At 32.5% G+C, this 18,301-nt stretch overlaps 1 protein-coding gene across 1 annotated transcript; it reads right to left on the bottom strand.

Moving 5' to 3' along the window:
- Nucleotides 1–326: 326 nt before the first annotated feature.
- LOC129226307 (uncharacterized) lies at nt 327–16,659 on the bottom strand. Its single transcript, XM_054860910.1, has 2 exons — nt 16,502–16,659; nt 327–1,412 (listed from the first exon to the last, which is right to left on the bottom strand). The coding sequence occupies exons 1-2, from the start codon at nt 16,553–16,555 to the stop codon at nt 1,086–1,088; spliced, it is 381 nt and encodes a 126-aa protein (XP_054716885.1). The 5' UTR covers nt 16,556–16,659; the 3' UTR covers nt 327–1,085.
- Between the last annotated feature and the right edge of the window lie 1,642 nt (nt 16,660–18,301).

An 18,301-nucleotide genomic window follows, 5' to 3' on the forward strand; every position in this document is an offset into this window, starting at 1 on the left:
TGCTCTTGAACCAAAGGCAGGGGAAAATTTTCAGTTCTATTTGTAACAATGCATTTTGTTTTCACAAAGTTCATTGATTTTGATTTTGGTGCTTAGAAACACTATAGTTTGGGGCAAACCTAACCTGGCAGTGCCGTAATGCTGTGATTAGGATCTGCGCAGCCTTTCTAATGATGCCCCGTTCGGTTTGCCCCTACTAAAGAAGAATATGTACAATACACGTAATTTTACCCATTTACTAAAATAAAGAAACAAAAAGAGCTTTAAAAGAAAATGTAAAATAAAAACATTGCAAAGATACTATGATTAGAAAACTAAAACAAATATAAAAAGAAAAACTTTATTTTGGGTCTTTCCATTTGTATTTTCTAATGTAAGACATTACTTAAATGAGATAGACAAATGACAATTAATCTTTTTCACTTTTAATTGATAAACTTAATAGCGAAATATAAATGTATAAAATTAACTTCAACAGTATTATACTAAGCTGTATAAACAAGCTTCAACACTCAATATTGCAAGACAATTTACGTCATAAACTTTGATCTTTAGTTGTTCAACTCAACATTGAAATATAAAATTAGTTCAAAGAAAATCACATTTCAAGATAATTTACCCATCCTAAACTTTAACTTTTAACTGTTTAACCCAACATCAAAAAGTAAAATTACAGTTAAAAAAAATCACACTTCAAGGGTTTATTCATCATAAAATTGGACCTTTAATTACTCTCACATTTCCAGATAATTTGCCGACTTTAACCTTTGACCTTTAATTGTTCAACTCAAAAGCGAAATGTAAAACTCGTTTTGAAAGAATTTCATTTCAAGATAATTTATCGACTTTTTTTCTGCCGACTTTACTTTGTTCAACCTATAATAGAAATGTAAAAATAGTTTTCAGAATCACATTTAGAAATAATTTACCTATCATGAACGTTGACTATAATTCATTCAACTTTACAGCGAAATGTAAAATTACAGTTTAAAAAAAATCATATTTCAAGAACATTTATACATTGTAAACGTTGACATTTAATTTTTCAATTCAACAGCGAAATGAAAAAGTCTACTTTTAAAAAATCAAATTTGATAATCATCCATCATAAAGTTTGATTCATTCCTGCCAATATTCGAAAGAAATAATTTGAATAAAATGAACTGATTATTCGGTAAAAGATCAATATAGTCACTGACTAAAAAGACAGCTGCTTCTTCTTCCGAAATATCCGATGTCGATTCTTGTGGCACATCGAAAGGCTTTGAAAATTCGTCATTATAAAAATCTTCAATATCTTTGATCAAATCAGTTGCTTCATCATTTTCAGGGTCAAATATGTCTTCTTCAATTACGTCGAATTCGCCATATTCGTAAATATCGTCGAAAATGGTTCTTGGAGCTTGGAGTACCTGGCGGAAGAAATCAGTTAAATACTTTTTGCGTTTCGATATAAATACAGAAATCAGCAAACCTTTTTCCCGCTGGTAAATTTATTGCTAATTTATTCAGAGTGGTTCCATTTTTGGACTTTTTGCATTGTGTATGGGTTTTCTTGGAAAATTGATTACTTAACGGTTTTTTCCTGATGGAATTATATAATAAATTTTGCCTCCAGGTGTCATTTTAACTTTTTTTGTTTTGTTTAATTTCTATATTTTGATATTTATACTATCTCCTGTTCCACCGTGTTGCTTTTCTCGGATGATTTTTCATCCAGAAGTTCACATTTCTTTGCATTGAAAAAGGTGTTCCTTGTAACACCGAAACACGTGTCTGCAATATTTTGCAATTTTTGTGCTTTATGACGTTGGATTACTGATTTTTTAAATTATAGTAGGATGTCAAAACTGGATGACTAATTGGGACCATAGTCAGTTCGGATTTTCAAATTGTTAGGATTTTCGAAAATAGTATGCCATTAATCAAATAAAGTGGTTTTTACAGTATGTATGCACATTGTATGTAGCATATAGCACATAACGCTACAATAAGTAACTAATTTTTTTTACTCAATGTTCTAAACAATAACTCTCATTGTTTACTGAGCTCAAAGGAAGATTTATGAAAGCTTCATAGTGTTTTCCGATTTTTGACGTTTCGGATTTTTGACGTTCGGATTTTCGGCATTCTACTGTATCAATATTCTGCGATTAAATATCTAAATTGTTGTGACATGAAAATGTTCATAATTTTCAGTTCTGTACTGCAGAGCGATGTATGCCTAAACTTCTACTTTGTTTCGAAAAATAACGTACCTCTGCTTTTTAATAAATCTGACTGAATATTTTACATTTTGTTCCATGTGTATGTATTTTTTTTTTAATAATAATAATAGTATTGCAAAAAGATATTGCATAGCAATATCTGACAGACATGTCAGTTCTTCTCATTAAATTCTCATAATTTATTCTTTATTGTATGTTATAAGCGGCTGTCTATTAATGATGTCGGACTTTTGAACCGCTTTCATTGTTACACAGTGTCACACTTGCCTCCCCCCTCCTTGACACATGTCATGCTATTTTTCATAAACGTATTCTTATAAAAAAATACGTGAGGTCATATTTCGTGTTAAATCCTCCCTGTCTTGTCACAATTTCGAAAGCACCCTAGCCCCTCAAAGCGTGACATCATTTGTGGGCAGCCCTTAAGTTTGTTAAAAAATTATACGAATATTATTTCCGATTCTGTATGAGAGGTATTTAAATAAAAAATACCTATTTTCTGCATTTCAATTTGTTACTATGCTAAAATATCAGCGTATAGGGTAGACCGACCAGTGAATGAACAGTTAAGCACTATTTCATTTTTTAAAAATCCTAGTAATTTTAAATTCTATACTATACAGATTGTGATAGCTAAAACATTTTGATTGATCTATGTAAATATCTCTAAAAAATCGCGGGAACTTAAATGGTTCCGCTTCCGACTTTTTTAGGTGTTTAAAGAAAAAATGGCACAAAGACCCAGTGAATGAGCACCTCGAACCAGTAAATGAACACAAATTGGTCCAGTGAATGAACATGATAAATTTTGATTCAAAAAGAAACTAAGTTTCTTTGAGATCTATCTATCTATCTATATACTTATCTATCGATATATCTACTTATCTATCTATATACTTATCTTTCGATCTATCTATCTCTTATTTATCTACTTATCTATCTATATAACTACTATATCTATTTATCTATCTATCTATCTATTTATATAACTATCTATTCCTATCTATCTATATATCTATCTATCTATTTATACATCGTATCTATCTATCTCTATGTCTATTTACCTATTTATCAATGTACTTATCTATTTTTCTGTCTATCTATCTACTTATCTATCTATATACTTATCTATCGATCTATCTACATACTTATTTATCTACTTATCTATCTATCTATCTATCTATCTATCTATCTATCTACTTATCTATCGATCTATCTATCTACTTATTTATCTACTTATCTATCTATCTATCTATCTATATACTTATCTATCGATCTATCTACTTATCTCTATATATATATCTACTTATCTGTCCACTTATCTACTTATCTATCTATATGTCTAATAATTTATATACTTATATACTTATCTATCTACTTATCGATCGATTTATCTACTTATCTCTCCACTTATTTACTTATCTACTTATCTATGTACTTATCTATACATCTATCTACTTATCTATCTGTCTATCTACCTAACTATCTACCTATTTATCTGTCTGTTCATCTAAATATCTACCAATCTATTACCGTTCCTCCTAATCAATCTATTTATCTATCTATCTACCTGCTTTTTTACCTGTCTATCTACCTATCTATATCTATCTCTATATCAGTTTCTCTACCTAGCTATCTATCTCTATATTAGTCTCTCTCTCTACCTATCTATCTGTTAACCACTACCTATCTATTTATCTATCAATAAATCTATCTATCTATCTATCGACCTACCTATTCTATCTCTATATTTATCTACCTATATACCTATTTACCTCTTATTTTTTATATACCTATCTCTATATCTTCCTCTATCTATTTATTTATCTATATACAAACATACATACATATCTACCTATCTATTCTCTCTCTTTGTATATATATTTCTATTTCTCTATCTCTCTATCTATCTGTCTATCTATCAAGAGAGATAAAGATATAGAAAGATAGATGTAGGTAGGTAGGTTAATATACAGATAGAGATATAGATAGATAAAAGATAAAACTCAGTAAAAAGTGCATTGTTTACAAAGACAAAAATAAAGAAATTATAAAATATATAATGAAATCTTTACTAATAATAAAGCTGAAAGTCTCTCTGTCTGTCAAGATCTCAGTGACGCGCATAGCGCCTAGACCGTTCGGCCGATTTTCATGAAATTTGGCAAAAAGTTAGTTTGTAGCATGGGGGGTCACCTCGAAGCGATTTTTCGAAAATTCGATGCGGTTCTTTTTCTATTCCAATTTTAAGAACAAAAATATCATAAGATGGACGAGTAAATTACGAAATTATCATAACGTGGAACCGTAACATGGGCACAAGCCAATCGGCGAGATACGAAATTATCATAACGTGGATCCGTAACATGAGTACAAGCCAATTGGCGATAAAATTTACCATACATTATTTGTAAATATACAGGCGAACCAAAAGACCTTTTAATCTTTCTATTACGGGCAAAGCCGTGCGGGTACCACTAGTACATAAATAGGTAAGCATATAAAACTATCTGCATTACAAATAAGTAAGAAAATTAAAATATCTCAAAGACACTTCAAATTTTTTTTTAAATCAAAAGAAATTTTGCCATTGTTCATTCCCTGGGTTTCCGCAATTTTTCGAACCCAGTGACTGAACACCCCTCTACCTGAAAATCTACGCATTCTGCATTGACTGAAACAATTTAAATCCATAGCCTAAACATGTATACTTAATTTTTCTTTCGTAAAGTTAAAAAATAAAATTTATCAATAAAAATAATATTCATCAAAATAATTGCTTGCGCGAAACCAGCCTTATTATTTTAAAAGAGAAAAAGAACGATTCACGGCAGTAAAACTTTCAAAAAATTTTCAGGAAAAAAATGCGTATCCAAAGTAACCAATCAGGTGTCAGATAACTTAGAATATCAATAAAGAACACTTTTGTAGTGAATTTATTTAGAAAAGAAATTTTGGAAGCTTATTTTTTTTAAAAAAATGACGCGCTGTTCATTCACTGGGTGGTGTTCACTCACTGGTCGGTCTACCCTACCTTCTTATTTTTCAACTCATATTCAGCACACTTCATATTTTTACGACTACAGTACTGTGCATGTGGGTTCATTTCACAGTATTTAGGACAATTATGTAGAGTCTGTTACATGACTTTTGTTTTGCCATAACTATTTAATTTACTGTTTGATTAGCACAGTATTTTATTTTGGGTTTGTCGTACCAACACACAAACTCAAATTAAAATAATGTACAAATCGAACAGTAAATTAAATAGTCATGGCAAAAAAATGTCATGGTACATATTCTACATTTGTCCAAAATACTGTAAAAAGGTCCTGTATCCTTTTGATGGATTAAATTTTCAAACACTAGGTGGCTCCGGCCCCTGCTCGATAATTCTCACCAAACTCCGGAGATTGCTTTGCAAAGATTTAAATCGTCTGTTGGGAAGAATGAGATCAAAGTAAGAGTGAGACGATTTTAACAAAATGAAAATTCCGTTCCCACTCCAGTGGAAAATAAGAATTTAAGTAAAGAGCTCATTATAATGGGGTGGTTTCTTCAGTCAAAAGTACTACTTTTAGTCATTGAAATGGATAGAATGAGCAAAAAAAAAATAAAAAATAATGATAATAATAATAACATGGACCTAGAAAATACTTTCATTTTCCCAACAGTTTTTTTTTAAATTAATTTTTTAAAATGTCCGATTTTTCAAACAAGGCGTGGTCTTGCTGACGTCACAAATGATGCACTTTGCTGCATCTTTCTACTACGTTTCCACGTTATGATAATCAAGCAGCGAATTAAAATTGCGCTCAACGCTTGTTAAAAACCATATCGTTGCCAATGCACGTGAGTAAAGATGCGAATTAAATATTTTGTTCTGTGAATGGCAACATTGAATGGCATTTCATCATTTGTGATGTCACACGACACAAGTGTAAACAATAAAAGCGCACAGATTTAAGTATTTTTTTAAAAATATTAAACATAAATAAATTATTTAAAAAATGGTCAGCTCCTATGTTTTTAAGCATGCTCTTTCAGAAAAAAATACTTTTAAAATTTTGGAAACTACCCCATTAGAACAATATTAAAATCCTTCACCAACCCGAAGATAATAGCTTTATAAAAATACGCTTAACAAAATTGTTTTAAAAATAAATAAATAAAAACACTTCATATAGCACACCTCGCAAGGGGTCCAAACTAACTTATAAGTACCACGAACTCCATCGTTGTTGGTGCTAATGGATCCCGAGCATAGAAATCCGGTCCTTTGTTACATTTGAAAAGGCGTTTTCAAATTTGTAGTCTGCAGTAACATTTTAGCTCCGGGAAAATTCAGTCAAGCCTATGACTTTCGCTAAAACACAAACTCTTTTATCTATTGTTCTACCTTATTTTAAAAATTGGAGCAAGCTTAGTCTGATGCAGAAAAAAAAATATCTTCCGAATGATATAGAATGTAAAGGAATGTGAGAAATCATTTATATCTTTAACTAGCATTCCTGTACCCGGCATTGCTCGGGTAATGGAATTAGCAAGGGTTAACAGTGTTTGGGGCACCTAGTTTCGAAAATCCCCTGTAATAATTACTTATTACCTATATTCTTTTCTAATTTTGGGAGGATCCCGGGGCCCCTGGACTCCTTATGTATATGCCCTTGTACTTAACCGATCTTTAACTGTTATTAACGATCTTTTTAAAGTATTGATTATCTTTGCAAACACAGGCCATCCACATTTTATTGTTATACCTATGTTTAAGCAAGATCTTCTTTATATAACACATTTTTAGGTTGGTTTTTTTCTGGTGCTAAAATTATTAAGCTGCTTGATGAACAGACTTTGGAGCAAGCTACATAAAATTGGCCGTGTGAAAAAAAAGTATTCTTTAAATCGATCCCTGCTACTTTTAATGTCTGTCCTTGTGACTTATTAACGGTTATTGCAAAGCAAACTTTTACAGGAAACTGCACTCTTGTAAATTCAAAAGGATAGTCCGCCTATGATGATGTTCTTAAAAACTTCGTTTCTAGTTTTGAAAAAATGAAAGCAAAAGACAGAAACATCATTACTTGACTTGAGAAAAGCCTCGAAGAATCACGTGAGAAATAAAAACAATATCAAATTTAAAATTCGCTATCAACCAAAAGTTGAGATGAAGTACTGAATAATGATTTTAATGGAGGAAAGCCTCTTAAAATAAGGGATTTAAATTTCAATGACAGGTTTTAATTTCGCAGAAATTAACGGGTTTTAATTAATTTCTCCCGAACTAATTGAGATTTGATTTCGAAAAATCCTTTCTTAGTGGTAACTTTCGTAATCATGCGGACATGCCTGCCAAATTTCAAGTCTGAGGTAACAGCGGTTTCGGCTGTGCGTTGATATATATATATATATATATATATATGTATATATGTATGTATATATGTTATCTCAGGACATTGATTTTTATATATTAAGATAGACAATTGATATAAACTTTTTAGCTTAAAAAATTAACTTCACCAAACTAATTCGAAATGAAACAAGAAGTTTGAAAAATTAAATGAAAATGCCATTTAATGTGATCATTGAATGATAACTGGACGCAAGTTGTTCACTTTACGCAAGAAGTATATCACTGGTTAAAAGCAATTTGCTCTGTTTATCCACCTGTTTAAATCCTGGCATTGAAACTGTATTGTACAATGATACTCTTATTGACAACATGAAAAGTAGAGCTAATGCATTTACTTTTTTTTTTACTTTTTTCTTTTTTGAAGATTAGAGGCGATGCATTACATTTAATAAAATTGCATAGAATATGAAAGTTATATGTATTCCAAGCCCATTGATGATCCGGCTGCGCTCTGATGTCATCAGTAATAAAATTTACATCATAGCACACTTAGAAAAGCTTTCATTGTACTTGCTCTGTCCTGGTGTCATTTTGGATGGGATAAGCTTTGAATCGTTGCGAAAAGAAACTAGTATGTTGCGGCCATCACGAAACTTTCTTCTATATCTTTCTTACAGTAATTCTGATCCCTTCCCATGCTTGACGAGGAAGCAACATTCCCAACAAAAACAAAATTACACACGCCAAAACTTGACGACCATCTCAATTCCCGATCATCTCAAAAGCAAAGCGAAGAATGAAAATTGAAAATTATATAAAAGCCTTGCTTAAAATAATTACAAACATTTATTTGTTAACAAACACAAGATGGCAACAGTTAAAAAGTTCAAATCGTCGCGATTTTCTGGTCATTTTCCAGCAATTAAAATCACGCGAAATACGAAAACAACAGTCTATTACGATTTATCTTTCTTATTGTTGCAAATAGGGTAATTTCCCAAAATTTGAAAGTATTTTTTTTCTGAAAGAGCATGTTTAAAAACGTAGGATCTGACCATTTTTTCAAATTTGCTTTAGTTTAATATTTAAAAAAAACTGAAATCGGTGCGCTTTCATTGTTTATATTTCTGCTGATGACATCACAAATGATGAAATGACATTCAGTGTTGCCATTCACAGAGCAAAATATTTAATTTGCATCTTTACTCACGTGTATTGGCAACGATAGGGTTGATAGCAAGCGTAGAGCGCAATGTTTAATTATCTTCTTGATTATCATAACGTGGAAACGCGGTACAAAATGTGTCATGTGTTGCACACATCAGCTCGTTTAAACAACAATTTTTAGCTCTTTATATATATTTTTTCTATTTTTAAAAATTGTGTTCAAGTAGCCTCGCGCTGGGGCTACTGGGTCCCACTCAGCAAATCCATTAGAAAAAGCTGTAAAACAGGTAGTGGTATCAAGAAGGACCAATGATTTTGAAAGAAAACTCAAAACGTACATTCTAGTGAGCAAAGCCATTTGTATAAATGAAAATTATTTATGTAAATTAATATAAAATCAACGCATACATAAAAACATATTTTCATGTAAACATAATTTCTCAAATAGAAATATAACTACAGCTAAAACCGATTAAAATGCTCAATATTTAAACATTAGAAAGAATGAAAACTCCTCAATTTAATGGCTTGGGTGGATTTTTTTTTCTGTGATATTATTTAATACCTGCTCTTCCTCACTACTAAACTAGTATGTTGTGGCCATCACGAAACTTTCTTCTATATTTTTCCTTTTTCTGATCCCCCCCCCCCCCCATGCTTGACGAGGAAGCAATATTCCTAACAGAAACAAAATTACACATGCAAAAACTTGACGACCATCCCAATGTCTGAATTATTGTAAAAACAAAACAAAGAGCGAAAATTGAAAGTTACTTTAAAAGCCTTACTTGAATTAATTACAAATATTTTATTTATTAACAAACATAAGATGGCAACAGTTAAAAATTTTAAATCATTGAGATAATATTTCCGATCATTTCCATACAATTAAAATCACGAGAAATACGCAGACGACAATCTATTACGATTTATCTTTCTTATTGTTGCATTAATAAAACTATTTTTATTCGAAAAAGAAAAAAAAAATCAACACCTCTTGGAGCGATTGGAGTCGAAATTGAACCAAAGCCTGTTTACGTATGGATTCACATATATTCCAAATTTCAACCAGAACGTAGCATTACTTCTTGAGATAAGGCACTCACAATGGAAAAAAAGAACGGGCGATTGCGCTACCCCCTTTTTAGCTGTTGACACCAAAATAAAATCAGCTCTTATACCCACTAAGGGCTACTTGTCAAAAAATTTTTGTTTGATTCCGTTCGTTATTTCTTGAGATACAGCAGTCACAATTGACGACAAAAAACGTTCTATAGCTCAACCCCCCTTTGAGTTATTGACACCAAAATTGAATCAGCACCTGCTCCTGTTAATGGCAACATATGGACCAAATTTTGTTTGATTCCGCCAGTTACTTCCTGAGGAATAGCAAGCACGCGTAACTCAAAAAACGTCCCATTGCTCCACCCCCCTTGGAGGAATTCGCGCCAAAAACTAATGGGCACAAGTTCACATAGGGGCACATATGTGTACCAAATTTCGTTCGATTTCATGCGGTAGTTTTTGCTGTAGAGCGGCCACAAAAAACTGGTCACACACAGACGTGACACACATACATACACACCAGGCTTGGAGTAATCGCCGATTACGTAATCGTAATCTTCGTAATCGATTACGTTTTTGTGTAATCATAATCATAATCGTAATTTGTCGATGGGATACTGCCGTAATCGTAATCGAAATCATAATTGGGATTTTCATACGTAATCGTAACTGTAATCTAAGTAAAATAATCCGTAATTTCCTCTTGTAATCGTGTAATCTTGACTTTCTAAAAGAGAAAACGTTTAGGCCTCCCTTTTATTAATGTATTGAAAGATAACATAGTTCAATAGTAACATTGAAAACAACTTCTTTCATTAAACGACTACTCAGTGCTCTTCCCTACTCGTCCCTGTTTGCAAACGAGAGTCATAAATCGAGCCCCATCTTTTAAGTGTTTACAATTAGTACCCTGTGGGCGGTTTTGCATTTCAGGGCTTCTTGGGAACGTCTTCTCAAATCCTTACAATTGGTCATTCATCATTTCCCCTTTTATCTGTCAATGTTAGGCAATCAAGCGAAGCACAGTACCGCCTCAAAATCGTATTTTTGCAGAAAAGTACAATGATATCAAAAGTACAACTAAGTTTTGCGCAACAAAACAGTTTTTGTTTTTTTATACTTTTATGAGAAAGTAGTGAATGACTGAAAAAAGATTTTGTCAAAAGAAAACCGAATTCGCATTTGTGTTTCAGTGATTCTTTAATTATTCTTGCCTTTACGCGTATTGCATTTATTTTTTGCTAAATGACATATAATCTAAATCCTGGTGAATAAGATCCTCGCATAGTTTCATCTTAAATGTATGTTTATATGTTTACAACTGATATTATCTCTAATTAATGATTATGTATGAAAGTAAAAAGTTTGAATTGACAGATTTTATAAAATTTGTTCATAGCAAAACATGTTATGTACAATCTTATTTTTTATGAGTGTTAAGTTGAAACGTTTTAGCACTTGTAAAAGTGAAATTTATATAGCACGTGAGTGATTCAAAAATGAAATCAAAGCATATGCAAATAGCTTATCAAATGATCATAAAATTGATCCTGTAGAGTTGTAGGGGTCTAACATTCATAAGTATCCTTTTGCTAAAAATAATACTACCCAAGTATTTTTTTCACCTCTGCGTCATCTGCTCCAGTTCAACGATTGTTTAGCATTGCTGGAATTTTTTTCACTTCTCAAAGAATGGGAGAAAAAAAACAGGCATCTTTGAAATATTAATGACACTTAAATGCATTTAGTTCCTTTTTCTTTTTTTTTTAAATTTTTAATTGTTTAGTTCCGTATTTTTTAGTTACACTTTCTGTGCATTTTATTACATTGCAGTTTTTCTGCCGAAAGACCCATACGAGGTTCTTTTTTTTTTTAAAAAAAGCTGCGTATTAAATTAACTGATAATATACTAAATAATTGAGAATACAATGCTGAAATATACCACACAATTTTCAGAAATAATAAGCTATAAAATGTTGAGCAGTTTAGTAGTAAGTCATTGCCCTTAAGCCAGGTCTAAAGCAGAATTACTGCAATGGCAAAATAATAATAAACAGCCGAGTCAAAAACAACATGCACTGTGTATCCATTTGAATAAGAGTGTGCCTATACCTGTACAGTCATTGTAACATTGTGTAATGTACGCAATTTGAATTTTCTAGATTTTTTTTTATCTTTCATATATTGCTGTTTCCCTGCAACAGCGCAATAATACGAAATAAATAATCTTTAAGTTAATACTACACAGTAGTTGCAATTATCTCTTTAATATTAAATCAAAAATCATAATTTTCAACTATCACGTTGTTGATGCAAATGAGTGATATATATACATTATAATATAAGTCTGTAATCGTAATCAAAATCATAATCGGCATATTATAATCGTAATCGATTACATTTTTTACGTAATCGGATAGTTGCTGTAATCGTAATTACGTTTTGCCAGAGGATTATAATCGTAATCGTAAATGTAATCCCTCTTTTATTGTGCCCGTAATCATAATCGTAATCGATTACATTCCCACGTAATTGACTCCAAGCCTGATACACACACACACACATACATACATACACACACACATACATACACACACACAGACAGACAGACATTTTCCAAAAATAGTCGAAATGAACTCAGCACACCTCAAAACGTTCGAATCCGTCAAAATTCGAAATTCGAAAATTTGCACGAATCCAATACTTTCTTCTATATATTAGATATAGAAGAAAGTAAAAATACAGGATGCCCAGGCTTGTTTTGTGAACGATCTTTTAATTTCCTTTTCAGAGTTGATATACTTAAGTCAAAATGGGCTGATGCAACTCTCTAAGGCATTTCTCCGGAATTAGTTGAATCTGGACACAATTGTAATTTTTCCTCTTAATAATCCGCATTATTTCCTACTTCAAGGGGTTCTCTTTCACTTTCGGAACCTTTTTATACCCAGATCTGCAAATAAACGGGTGTAAATAGTAACTAACCTCTTTATTTTAAAAGATTTCAAACCTTAATATAATTTAGTGATGAAATGTGGTCTGTAGCTGCTTGAACGCTGGGTTCAAGTAAACCCATTTTAAGGCAACCAGCGCACTTTTACTAACTTACATTAGTTACTGTATTAATTATATAGCTATAACTTTGAAACACTGTTATTTTATTAAGAAATAGAATGCAAACATAAAACTAGCTTTACCATGAGGATATCACATGTTTTCGTGAACTTGCATGTGAAAGTTTGCAGACATAAAAAACAACTGTTTAGACAACTTGCAAGCATAACCTCAATCAGAAAAAGGCAGGAATAGCAGAAACTTTGTTTCATGCTCCAGCCTCTATAGTACTGCTACCTGTCATGGAGAAAGTTTTTTTTAGGTCCATTCATTGAGTTTTATAGGAACAGGACGGATTTTAAACACTTTTTTCTCATGGGTTCAATAGCCCCTAGAGGTAGGGCTCGACCGATTGGCATTTTTTGGCCGATGGGCCGATGCCGATTGTTGGCCGATTGTTCAAAGATGGCCGATGGCCGATTGCCGATTGTTTTTCTCCAAATGGCCGATTGCCGATGGCCGATGCCGTTGGCCGATGGTGAAAAAAAAAATCTATCGGAAATGAATTGATAAGATTGTCAGGGATTTAAAGGATCATTTATTCATTTCACTTTACTTCCTTTCTACAAATAAGGACTTGTAATCAAAAAAAAAAAAAAAAATAAATAAATAAATTTCGACCTAATTTCTATTTTACGATCATCCAATTTAAACTTCACAAGTTTTTTCGGGACATCTGTGCACACATATGTACTTAAGAACATATAGATGACTAAAATATCCATTTTGAACACCTCCTCAGTTAATTATCGCAAGTTATCTTGTGATCTCTTCATCCGCGTAAACTTGCGTCACTCAGAAACGTTATGAAATAGTAAGTTGAAAACTCATACGTACGTAGTATGATCTGAAACTTTGAGGACAAGCAGTATAAAACCTTACCCTGAATAGTTCACATTACCGAAGCACATTTATCTACAAAATAATCACCTTGAACGACTACGCACTTCTGCCAACGTTTGTATAGCTTTTAGAAGCACTCCTGGCAGCCATTATTCGCAACCTCATGTAAGGCCTCTTGCACTGCTGCTTTAACTTTATCGTGGGGATGAGGGCGACTTTCAAGTTGAGGGTGTACGGTTTTATTGATCAATGCTCTAATATGACAAACAAATAACATAACGTTTCGTCGGACTTATATTTCCGTGTGACTCTTACCTGTTCCCAGCAAAAAAACATTTGCATGGACGCCGCTTACGTCCGTCAGGAGAAGATAAAGCAGCATCATAGTAGGTTGCGAAAAAAGCTTCCAGGAGTGTTTCCAAAAGTTATATGAACACTGGCAGAAGTACATAGTCCCTCAAAGTGACCCTTTGAAGATGGATCTGCTTCGATAATGTGAACTATACTGGGTAAAGTTTTATACAACTTGTCCCCGAAATTTTGGCTCGTACTATGAACAATCTATATAGGATGTAGTTATGCTTCTCTGTTTTGACTGTTGTATGATGATAGAGAAAGAACAACAGACCAAAAAAAAAAAGAAAGAAAAAAAAATGGAAGAAAAACAAAGACACTGTTGAAAAACCAACTGATTTGCTTTTTTAAATTGAACATATAACTAAGAGTTCAGCAATATTGTAATAATGTATGGATTATGTACACTATACATAGTTAAAAAACTTTAAATTATGTTGTTCAATCATTTAAAAAAAAAATAATAATAATAATAATGAGAATAAAAATATGACACCGTCAACAAATTACGCAATTAAAGTGGAAAGATTGCACGTAGACATTTTTTAGTCATCAAATTAAACAAAAAAGGTAACAGATAAATTACAATATTTAATCATAATAGGAATATTTTTATACTTATTTAAAATTTATGAATAGAAAAATTTGTATTTTTCATAAAAGCTATAAGAGTGACACAAATTTTTCTGAAAAAAGAAATAGCCATGAAAAGAGTGAGGTTCTTAAAACGCAGCTACAATGAACAAACTCGATATTTACAACAAGTTGATAATAACTGAATACATATACTACTTGATCTGATGTTTGCACACATAATATTGAACAATTTAATTGTTTTAAATCTTTTATGAAGCACTACAAACAAGTTCAAATTAAATTTTTCAATTTAACAATAATTTGCTGAAATTTAAAAAATTGCTTAATAGAAAATCCTTGAAACTTTTCTATAACATATTATTAAAAATATGATGAAAACGAAAATAACTTTTCATTGATTTTATAAAAATAGATGAAAATAGTTACTTACAATAGAAAAAAATCGATTGCTATTAATGATGCAAAAAAGAAGGCGCATTACGAAATAAAGGTGAAACAAGAATGAGAAATAGGCAAAATGACATTTCTTGAGCAAAATAAATAATTGCTAAATATTTAAGAAATGCTTGACGAGGGAGAGGGGGTCAACCGCTGATTTTGGAGTAACTCACAACATTCAACTTCGCTCCCAACTTCGGCCTTTTTTGTTTACTGCAGAACCGCTACCATCAACGCCTCGGAAGAGTTTCTGAGTCGACTTCAGCACTTCCGAAGAAAAAATTCAAAAGTCCCTTTGATTTCCAAATTATGTCACCATTCAAAACGTCTTTAATCAATTTCTTACATTAATGCTCTAAATTCTTCCTAAACAATAGATTAAGTTTGATTTTCGTCATCTCATATTTGTTTCCTTAGTCTCTAGTTCGGCAATATATCACCAAATGATCGTCATTCTGAGACGCTATATTAGTTTCGTATCGAAATAAGTAATTAAGAGCCACAAAAAGAAAAGAAAAAAAAAGAAGAGTAAATAGGCTTCTTAGAACACCCGATCGAAAACAAAAAGGGAAGTACACAACTGGAACGTACGCACTCCCCACATGCGAAATTTTAACCTTCTACAGCTTACCATTTTTGAGTTATGACTTATAAGAGATACATACGAACATCCAGCCGCAAGAAACAACGTAATAATGAAATTGTTTGGTACCTGAATGCAGTATTAAAAACTCTTTCAGGAGTGACTAAAATAGAAATTCATACTGAAATTTAAGTAAACAATTGTATATGAAAACAATAACTCCCTTTACTTTGCATTAAAAAGTAAAACAGCAAAGGTCTTTTTTTTTTTTTTCCAAAAACATCGCCAATTCCATCGACTTTTCGATGTTTTTAAGGCCGATGGGCCGATGTTTTCTGCAAGTTAGCATCGGTCGCCGATGTCGATGGCTAAATTTTTGAACCATCGGCGCCGATGCATCGGTCGAGTCCTACCTAGAGGTTCAAGTAGCCCCACTTTACGGTACCTCTGAGGGTGATGGATAAGGGGTTGCTCGGCTCCTGATTTGGATTAAAACACGGATCTCTCTTCAGGGGCTCATCCAACTGGTTTCATCACGAGTAGTGGTAGGTACGGGAGTTTCTGGAGTTTAGTTTAGCGTAAATATATTTTCAAAAGTTTTACTGGTCCATGGTGTGTACGAAAAATGTGGAGAAACGTAATATGAAAAATTCTTCGATTTGTTTAAAATGTCAATTTTATTTTGCGGCATATTTGGAAAGGATATTGATCTTTCTTTGTTCTTATCAACAATCAACAAAAGAAACGAGAAATAATGCTCACCTGCCCTAAAATGATGCCACATGTGAAGAAGAAGAAAACTAATCGCCAGAACATATTCTTCGCTCAGTAATTAAAACGTGAAGAACCATGGCAAAATTAAATGACCGAAGAGCCATTTGACGGTGCTCCTTGCCAAGATATTTTATGAACTGAAGTTATTTCCTTTCGAAAACGGGAAAGGCACGTGAGTACTCAGACTAATAGTTATCTTTTGTGCACCTGTTGCGTTTTCATTTTCGCAGACGAACTCAAAGCAAACAAATATGAAAACTGACTTAATATTTGGAAGCGCTTAATGGTTTTAGTACTTTGAAATGAAAGGAAGAATAAGCATTAAGCAAAGCACAGGTTTGAGTGTTTTTGAAGGAATTAGAATTGGTTTTTTCCTTTTTACTTCCTTTTACAAATGACGAGGAAGCAATATTCCCAACAAAAACAAAATGACACATGCAAAAACTTGACGACTATCCCAATGTCTGAATTATTGCAAAAGCAAAGCAAAGAGCGAAAATTGAAAGTTATTTTAAAAGCCTTGCTTGAATGAATTACAAATATTTTATTTGTTAACAAACATAAGATGGCAACAGTTAAAAATTTTAAATCATTGAGATAATATTTCCTATCATTTCCATACAATTAAAATCACGAGAAATATGCAGACGACAATCTATTACGATTTATCTTTCTTATTGTTGCATTAATAAAAATATTTTTATTCGCAAAAAAAAAAAAAAAAAAAAAAAAATCAACACCTCTTGGAGCGATCGGCGTCAAAATAGAACCAAAGCCTGTTTACATATGGATTCACATATATTCCAAATTTCAACCAGAACGTAGCATTACTTCTTGAGATAGGGCACTCAAAATGGAAAAAAAGAACGGGTGATTGCGCTACCCCCCTTTTAGCTGTTGACACAAAAATAAAATCAGTTCTTATACTCACTAAGGGCTACTTGCCGATAAATTTTTCTTTCATTCCGTTCATTATTTCTTGAGATACAGCAGTCACAATTGACGACAAAAAACGTTCTACAGCTCAACCCCCGTTTGAGTTATTGACACCAAAATTGAATCAGCACCTGTTCCTGTTAATACCAACATATGGACCAAATTTTGTTTGATTCCGCCAGTAACTTCCTGAGAAATAGCAAGCACGCGTAACTCGAAAAACGTCCCATTGCTCCACCCCCCTTGGAGGAATTCGCGCCAAAAACTAATGGGCACAAGTTCACATAGGGGCACATATGTGTACTAAATTTCGTTCGATTTCATGCGGTAGTTTTTGTTGTAGAGCGGCCACAAAAAACTGGTCACACACAGACGTGACACACATACATACACACACACATACATACATACACACACACACACACACACACACACACACAGACAGACAGACATTTTCCAAAAATGGTCGAAATGGACTCAGCACACCTCAAAACGTTCGAATCCTTCGAAATTCGAAAATTTGCACGAATCCAATACTTTCTTCTATATATTAGATATAGAAGAAAGTAAAAAAAAAAAGGAAGTATTGTATTCGCGAAAAAATTTTCACTCAAAAATCGGCCTTAATTTCTATTTTTCTCACCCCCGAATGAATGTTGAGTTTTTTTCGACCCGGTCACACGTGGATATATGCCTAGGAACGTACGGACACCAAAAATATCCATTTTGACGATCCCCGAGTTAATTACAACGAATTTTCTCGTGACGTCCGTATGTACGTACGTATGTATCTCACATAACTCGAAAACGGTATGTCCTAGAACGGTATGTCCGATTGCTTATTGTTCTCAT

Source organism: Uloborus diversus, chromosome 7 (genome assembly GCF_026930045.1).
Source record: "Uloborus diversus isolate 005 chromosome 7, Udiv.v.3.1, whole genome shotgun sequence".
Classification (NCBI taxonomy): domain Eukaryota; kingdom Metazoa; phylum Arthropoda; class Arachnida; order Araneae; family Uloboridae; genus Uloborus; species Uloborus diversus.

Coding starts and splice junctions, on each gene's coding strand:
- LOC129226307 (XM_054860910.1), bottom strand. CDS start 16,555: ATGTTCTGGCGATTAGTTTTCTTCTTCTTCACATGTGGCATCATTTTA. Junction 1,413..16,501: donor GTGGCATCATTTTAGGGCAG/GTGAGCATTATT, acceptor TTCTTCCGCCAG/GTACTCCAAGCTCCAAGAAC.